Source organism: Lygodium microphyllum, chromosome 4 (genome assembly GCF_053477565.2).
Source record: "Lygodium microphyllum isolate KBCC chromosome 4, Lygodium_microphyllum_v1.1.10, whole genome shotgun sequence".
NCBI lineage: Eukaryota > Viridiplantae > Streptophyta > Polypodiopsida > Schizaeales > Lygodiaceae > Lygodium > Lygodium microphyllum.
The window spans coordinates 37,584,723-37,593,335 of NC_141138.1; the positions used below are offsets into that span (position 1 = coordinate 37,584,723).

Below are 8,613 nucleotides of genomic sequence, written 5' to 3' on the forward strand. Positions count from 1 at the left end.
TACAAACCCTATCCATGGAGGGGCTTTAAAGAGATAATGACACTTATGATGTCTTTCAAGTAACAAAAGAAGGATTGAAAATCTATGGACCTATGTTTGCTCTCTTGAAATTAGTATGTTTGGGCAATCTACGAGACTTGCCTTTGTAATTTGTAAATTGCATAGCCCTAGCCTAAAGACATTTCACACATTATTGAACAATGAGCTATAACATTATGATACTCTGAATGCTTAGGTTTAGCACATTCTCAATACCTTCTCCATATATGAATATATAAGTAAGCTTATTCGTTTCTAAAGTAAGAGGAGTGTGCATGTAATTATTTTTGTTTTGAAATGTTATGCCAAAAAAATATCATCGAAAGCATTTACTTAGAACTCCTAGACCCACATTGGTTCTCCCTAATGATACAATTAGTAGATCTCTAGTCTTTTTCAAAGGCAAATCCATTTAGCAAACCCCACAAAGTTAGGAGAGTGCTTTACAAACAACCATTTCCACATGAACAAACTTGTAGAAGTATACAAACATAAATAAGGATAACGTTGAACATGATAGACTTTCCATATAAGAGCCTTGCTGGCACTAGAGCATAAAAGGAATATCCTTTATATAAGGCATGTGCTCTACCATAAAGATTAGAGAGATGCCAAAGCTTATCATGTTTTCACTAGTCTCAATCTTTTCTTTCAACAATTTTGACATGAAAGAGAAACCAACATGGCCCATTTACAAGATGACTAAAAGGACCCATGCCTTTCTACATTGTACTTTGGCATTTAGAGAAAATGGGCACATAAATATATTACACCTCCTCATCACACATAAAGCCTAACTTTTCATCCTTTCAATTGTTGGCCCATGAATGCAAAGGAGAAAAAAAGACATCATTAGCACTCGCTGTAGGAAGATTCTAACTTGTGGGGTGTCCCATGACAAGGTACAGTGTAGCTTTACTTCCAATGAAGACATGAAGAGAAACAAAAGGAAAAGAGCCACATTTCAAATGTATATAAGTCTTTTATAAAAACGAATATGACATTATGTGCTATGAAACCTAAGTGTGAATATAATTAATAGTAGAATGTTCTATTGGATTAAACCTCACAAAGTATAATGAACTTGTTTGCCCAATGCATTGAAGTGACCATAAATGATCTCAAAAGAAAAGCACACTAAGATCATGCAAATTCTTATCACATGAAGCCATGTGCTCAATTTCATATTAATAAGGAAAGCCTTTTCTTTTTCCTTTAGGCTCAACATAAAGGCCTTAGGCCTTGAGGCATAGCTCTAAATGTGTATTATATATGATATCCATGTTTACAAATTGCATGAGAGTGGCACATCATTACTTGTGCCTACAATAGAGCATGTATTATGATGGGCGCACAAATTAGTTATGTGATGGATCATGCAATCTAAAAAATTGTAAATTGCTCTTTCCCCTCAGTCTATAGGAGTACATGCACTCTCTATATTGTTTCCATGTAAAGGGCCTGTAGAGGGGTGGTTTCTCTCCAATAGGCAAAGGAGAAATGATTGCATCATCCATAGGGTTCAAAAAGAAAGCCATAGACAATCTTGTCTGAGCAACATTGCACACTGCTCTGTGCTCCACACTTTTGTAGACATCATTGCTCCATACCTATTCAAACACAAATGCAACAAATTAGCAAGAAATTATTTTGGGAACTGTCACTACAAATAGAATTATGGGATTTCTTTGGTAGCATCCAAATGACAAATGCTATGTGAAGATAAAAACAAAGGAAAAATCTCAAATAAAAGGTCCCCTGTGTACACAAACAAGAGAAAATGATAGAACGATAATATTGAACACACAATAAAAACAATTGTTGCATGAGATCTAATTAGCATCCTTAATTTGTATAGCGCAACATTTCTTCTTGACAAAGGAAAAACACACATTTCATGAGTTAAATTAAGCAATCCTTGTAATGTGTATTAACTTTTTATTGGAAGAGTTCCCAAGCTAACTCTATCCAAATTCGAAGGTGGGAGTGCCCTTGAGTAACTAGGTCTTAATGGATGGAGGGAAACAATTTTGGATTTTGACTTCAAGTATAGGGGTTTCTCATATTATTGAACTAGAAAATCCTTCGAGGTGAAATTAAAGGTTAGTTAGAGCTCACATGATTGATAGAAGTAAATTCTACCTATGCAAGTCCATTTGTTGCAAGGATAGTAATAATTGATGGCGACATATTTGTCAAAACTTCTTGCGATAAAGGGAGTATCCTCTTTAGAGGGGGTATTGAGTCAACTATTGCTAGTACTTATGATGTGCCTTGTGCTAATTCATCAATCACTCTCAAGTCTTTTGCTCTAGCCCTCCTCTTCAACTCTCAAATGGCGAGGTTTATGCTCTAGACTTGACTTGTGTGAGGATATCTCATGTGTAAGTTTTGAAGTCTTCCATTTCAAGTCCATGGACTTGTGCATGGAATGACTTTGACAATCATGTGGGAAGCTTTAGCATACTTTGATAATTATGTGGAAAGCTTTAGCATTGTTTGAATATTGGAGACATCAAACCTCATAAAGGGAGAATGAAATGTTGTCTTTTTGTTTTTGGAAAGGTGGCAATGTTTGGGACACATGTGAGGTTTCATGTAAAAACGAGTTGCAAAGTTGTCCAAGGATACTTTCAAAACTTCTTTACATTTTTAAGAAATACTTTGAAAAACTTGCCAAGGGTTTATGACCTTGAGCTTTATAGAAATTTTAGTTATAGAAATGGCAAATACATGTAATTTGATTTAAAAAATTGTCCAAAATTGTGAGTTAAAGGGTCTTTGTATTTGCTAACAGGAGTATTTTTTATTTTTAAATAAAAAATTTCCGTTTTGTGGGTCGTGTGTGTGTGTGTGTTGTGTGTGTGTGGGGGGCGGTGGGTTGTTAAGAGGAATGAATATTCCAAGACAACGTGGTCAAGCAAAATTTGGAGAACGGGAACCGAGCACTGCAAACGTTGAAGGGGGCGTTGTTGAAACTTGAGAGAGAGAGAGAGAGAGAGAGAGAGAGAGAGAGAGAGAAGGTTCAAGGGGGGTGGGGGAGAGAGAGAGAGAGAGAGAGAGAGAGAGAAAATGAAACTGAATTACGAAAAAAAAAAGAAAACTGAAATAACGGTATTGGGGGGGGGGGGGGGGGGGGGGGGGGGGGGCGCGCCGGGCGGCGCTTTCCTTCGTACCTGAAGGACGTCGCCGACGTTGACGACGAAGGAGTCCGGGCGCGGCTTCACGGCGATCCAGTGGCCGTCCTTGCGGCGGACCTGGAGGCCGCCCACGTCGTCCTGGTGGAGGAGTGTGAGGACGTGGGGGTCGGAGTGGGTGCCCAGCCCCAGAGTCAGCGCCGGCTGGGGGCACGGCGGGTAGCAGTTGAAGCGCAGCACCGAGTTCTCTCCCCCCTTATTCACCACATCATCCCCGAATACATACTTGCTCTTCCATTTCCTACTACAATACAACCCTCCTCTCTCCTCCTCCACCTCCTGCTTCCCCTCGATCGCCTCCTCCTCCTCCTCCTCCTCCTCCTCCTCCTCCTCATCATCATCATCATCATTCCCACCATCACTTTCCAGCCCCTGCAACCCTTCCATCAGCGCATCCAGCAGCCTCATCGCCAGCCCCCTCATCGCCTCGCTGAACTCCGTCGCCGCCTCCCTGTCCACAAACACACACACACAATATATCAGATCCTTCCTCTTTCCGGAAACACCCCTTTAGTTACACAACTTTATAAGCTTCAGCCTCCCTGCTCTCCCCGCCTTAATACGGCCCGAAATTAATCCCCATTTTACCCCGCAACCCCTGCATAACATTAATCTTCTACAAGACTTCAAATTCAAGCCTTTGCCTTTAGTTTTATGGCCCGTGATTAGGATTGCAAAAAGTGCTTAAAGCTCCCTACTTATGTACAAGGAGAAGACCAAATCATCCACGTCCGGAGCGATGTCACATGTCAATAGCTGCATCCCCGGAGCGCTGTTCGACAATCACAAAAAGTGCTTACAGCTCGATTAAGATTCTGAGCTTGCTGCAATTTAGCTTTATTTCAGCGTTCAAAAGATTGGCGAAGCTGGCAGTGCTGAATGCTCAGTACTCCTGTTAGGATTGCATAAGAACAGCGCTCATTGCGCAACAGCTCTTTGTACTGTTTGGTCATAGCTGTGCCCTCGGAGGAGGGAAACGTCCCCATCGGACGTTCGTGATTGTCACACTTGAACCGAATATTATCTGGCCGACTAACAGGGCCAATTTGGACATGCGAATCTGCGATTCACGAATCACGAGCCAATATTTTTAGAAACAAACCAGCTGCGCGCGGGGGAGGGGGGCCGCGCTCGAGGTTTCTTTCTAAAAATATTGGCTCGCAGGATGAGTCTCGAGACTAATATGGGCGAGTTGCTGGTGTCTACTTCAAATGCCAGCACCGAATTTGGACAACACTAGCATGGCGATAAGTCAAGGAGCAATACAATGGGCTCAGATGAGTGATGACAGCATATGCTGGATTCCAGCAATAAAACAGCAGCGCCCCAGTAATGATAGAGCCACCAAGGCGCTCACCCGATCGTAATCGCATTTTACATTTTAAAAGAATTACCTACACAATAAGGATTTCAACGGGGAGGATGGGGGGAGGGGGGGGGGGGGGATGCGAGGGGGATAGGTATTCACCTGAACTCATGACTCCCCTCTTCCCAAATCTTAGACGCGTAGTCGCGGATCCCCGAGGGAAGGGCGGGTATCTGGAGGGACTCCATCCAGGGAAAGTCGGTCTTCAGGTTGGTACCCACGCCGCCATACATGAAACCCATGGGCTTGCCCATGGAGGCGTCGCGGAGGACCCGCTGTTTGTCGGGAAGGGGGAGGCGGAAGAAGGTGCGGGCGCGGGCGTCCATGCGGGCGACCAAGGGGGGCGGAACGCCGTGGTTGACGACCTGGAAGAACCCCCACTCTTGGCAGGCCGCGGCGATGGAGGCGATGCACGCGCGGCGACGCCGGGCCGCGGCGTCGGTGTCCGCGCCCGACGCCGGCGTCGGCAGCAGCAGCGGTGCGATGTCCACCACGGGCAGGTGGTCGTCGGCCTGGAACTCGTCGTGCGCCACCAGCGGCCGCTCCTGCTCCGTCCACTCGAAGTCCTTGAGCTTCAAGGAGCTGTGGCGCAGCAGCGCCGCCAGCGCGCTCGCATTGAACGCCGGCGAGTTCAGGCACGGCAGCAGCTCCGCATGGCTGGGCGAGAACCCCGCTGGCGCGCGCCGTAGCGCGTTCTCCTGCGTCACTGCCATGAATCTATATAACCCTCTAGCTACCAGCAGCTACGAGCACCACCAGCACTGCTCTTATTACTACTATTGCTGCTGCTCCTCCCACTACGATTATTATATTGCAGCACCCCACTGAACGACACACCCCCTCACCAACTATTGCTACCGCAGACTCAGCAGCAGCTATGTTATATGATCATAGCAGCGACGATGACGATGCTGGTGATTATCCCTCTACTCGATGAGGATTATATATCCCTCTTCCTGGCTTCCTTCGAATTTATAGGAGCCCCACGTTCTCAATTTTATACGCAAAAGGCTCCATGCTTTTTAACTCAACCCTGGTTCACATTTTAATTCTGACTAGCTGAACCCGAAAAGGGCAATAATTCTATTAAAATAAGATTTTAGACTTGATCACGTAACTTCAATAAGAGCCTTCCTTGAATCCTTCTCCGTCGTCGTTATCCTACTTTAACTTCGAGAACCACGCACATTAGTCGTTCTTTAATCCCAAGTTGACGTAAAGAGTCACATGCGATGTGCCAAGGTCCATATTAACTTAACAATACCATAATTGTGCGACAAAATCCACGAGTCTTGGGCTTGGCGTCTAGCCTTAGTAATGCTTGTAAAGCGGCCTTACCGTCTTCTCGCTAAAAGATTGTTAATGCCGTTTGTTCTTCCACCAACGCTAAAACCTACAGCACTTCCCCACTATCCCTTTCTCAACATGCACACACAAGAATGGTTAGTTTTGTGAGTTTCATGACACTTTTGCAAAAGTTTCAAAAGCATTTCCTAGTTGTTTTAGCAATTAACAACCTAGAGTCAATAAGCTCTTAGTCACATTGATGCTCAAGGCTACAATAAAAGCAGATATGACCTTTAGTATCCTATTCTTTGATTGCACGGGAATGAGAAGGGAATGTGTGTCATGTTGTTTGGAAAAGGGGCAACGAGCAGACTCCCTTAGAATCTCCTATGTAAGGGAGCAATTAGGGAAGTCATCGAAAGAAAGCTGAGGAAAGTTATATAAAGTAAACCAAAGAAAGTAGCATAACACATTCGCTAGATACTCAATTTGAAATAGAAGAACCCCCATACATTCGTTTTCGACAAACTATCACAAGTATGTTAAAATCCAACATCTCATTAGTACCACCCTCAAATTTCATGATAGTTTTCAAGTTGTGATAACAAATGTTTTGTTTCCCATTTGAGAGGAGTCTGAAGAAGGTATCAATAAGTGCCTTGAAATCCAACATCTCATGAGTACTTCCACCAAAATTGAACAAATAAGTGTATGTTTGACTAGTTTTGAAGCCATAACCAAGCTTTTCATGTTTAGTACAAACATAATGCATCCCCACTCTCTCAAAAGGCTTTGCCCTTAGAGTGGCAACAAATGTTTTACTTTTCAATGTAAGGAAAGAAGGTAGTAAGATGTGTGCCAACTATAATTTCAAAGTTTGGGAAGTCATTATAAATGCCTCTATAGTTTCAGAATACCTAAATATCCTTCTATCGCTGTAAAAATGATAAAATTCTCTTAAATTCACAAGCCCAATCATTCCGTATCCATCATATACCTCAATTGATTTTAAACAAAAATTTATCTCCATCTCATGAATGTATAGAACCCCATAAAGAACCTCGTGTTATCATGCTACTCTAATGGAATGCAAGCTATTGTCATAAAGTATGCAAAGTATGATGTATTTGAAAAACAATGTAGTGAAAACCTTTATAGAAAGCCAATACCATAGGCATCTAACAAGGGTGTGAGAAAAATAGAAATAAGTATTGGCACCAATGATCAATGCACTCACTCTTTATAGGAGATATACTCTAAATAAATGTACCTGCCATACAAGGCCAGGGAGAAGTTGTCATATGCTCATATGGTAGCCAAATACTAGCTCAACCTAATCATACAAGAAATCCTAAACTTAGGCATTGTGATGACCCAAACTTTAGTGGTTCTCAAGTAGAGGTGCCTCAAAGATCCTAATAGAACCATGGGGTATATGGAGGAATTAGAGGGGTGTTTTGGGAATCTTAATCAAGGTTAAGGGGTATATTGGGGATTTTGACTAGACACGAGAGCTTTGTTGAGAAATTTGGAATTTCTAAATTCTAGGAATATTTTAGTCACTTCCACCCAAGGAGACTTTGGAAAGTTTTCCTTTTATTTCACTTGGTTTTTAGAAACTTTCCAACCCTTTGTCTCTTTAAAATATATGGACTAATGTCATTGTCGATGCCAATTCACTTTCGAATATGCAATGTTTAATTAGAACATAGGATGTGGAAAAGGCACCAAGGTAGGGCATGTAAGACTCATAAAAAACCACATTTCTCAACAATTTACAAAAAAGAGTAACTTTAATAAGTCTATGGAATACTTATCTAATGCACTCCATCTTTTGTTGAAGATTCTCTAAAGTAAACTGCTTGGAATTGCAATAACCTAAAACCCTATTATCTCATAAATGATATGAATATGGTGCTAGGCTCAATGATCAATGACTTAATAGGCATTTGATGTACTATCTATACTCAAGCCAACCATGGTCATTTTACTTGGTATAATGTAGGCCTTGGATAGAGTGAAGCCTAAATATATAACATATATTACATTACCTTAATGACATGATGCTAAGTTGGGCCTAGCTCAACACTTCTTTGTAGCATATGAACATTTCTACATGTTACTACTCGTGGTATTTGCAAATTTACTACAACTTGTATATCCAATTCTATAAGATGTCACTTGGTTCTTTGAGTGAAAGGTGTAATCAAGGCTCTTTACACTTTAAATGCACTTAATCTATACATTAGTTATATTTGGCATCAAAGTATGGAGCAACGGCCCCATGTACTCATCGATAGTGGTACCTAGATGCTTGACTATATACATTCATCCAAATAACTTGTTGGTCTAGTTCAAGCACAATCCTTGTGTTCCACATAGGGAACATAGTTTGTAAGATGTAATGGAGTACACACTTATGAGACAAATGGGGCTTAAGAACCCCACATAAAGGCTCTATCCAAAGCCAAAACCCTTATATGGTTGCTACATCTTAATTCTACACCTCTTTGTTTCCAAAGCCTCCATGCATTTTAACATGTAAAGTTATTAGGCTACAATTGTTTCCCAAAAAAATGAAAATAAAAGACATGAATGTTGATAAAAGCTTCCCTATCTAGGACAAAAAGGAGATCAAGGGGATCTTCCTTACTTCTTTGATTAGTACTTGTGTAAGGGCATTACTTTTAGAAGACAAAGCATTGTGTGAAATCAAAGGTACAC

General features: G+C 41.8%; 1 protein-coding gene across 1 annotated transcript; it reads right to left on the reverse strand.

Moving 5' to 3' along the window:
* Nucleotides 1–1,168: 1,168 nt before the first annotated feature.
* Nucleotides 1,169–5,558, reverse strand: LOC148036948 (fe(II)/2-oxoglutarate-dependent dioxygenase 1-like). The gene is made up of 3 exons (XM_087675872.1): nucleotides 4,705–5,558; nucleotides 3,216–3,687; nucleotides 1,169–1,649 (listed from the first exon to the last, which is right to left on the reverse strand). Exons 1-3 carry the CDS (start codon nucleotides 5,313–5,315, stop codon nucleotides 1,398–1,400), a joined length of 1,335 nt encoding a protein of 444 aa, XP_087531998.1. The 5' UTR covers nucleotides 5,316–5,558; the 3' UTR covers nucleotides 1,169–1,397.
* Between the last annotated feature and the right edge of the window lie 3,055 nt (nucleotides 5,559–8,613).

What these genes read in the sequence shown, in the direction of transcription:
- LOC148036948 (XM_087675872.1), bottom strand. Translation starts at nt 5,315, where the DNA reads ATGGCAGTGACGCAGGAGAACGCGCTACGGCGCGCGCCAGCGGGGTTC. An exon ending in GAGGGGAGTCATGAGTTCAG is followed by an intron (nt 3,688 to 4,704) that starts GTGAATACCTAT and finishes GTTTGTGGACAG; the next exon opens with GGAGGCGGCGACGGAGTTCA. An exon ending in ACGTCGGCGACGTCCTTCAG is followed by an intron (nt 1,650 to 3,215) that starts GTACGAAGGAAA and finishes GTGTTTGAATAG; the next exon opens with GTATGGAGCAATGATGTCTA.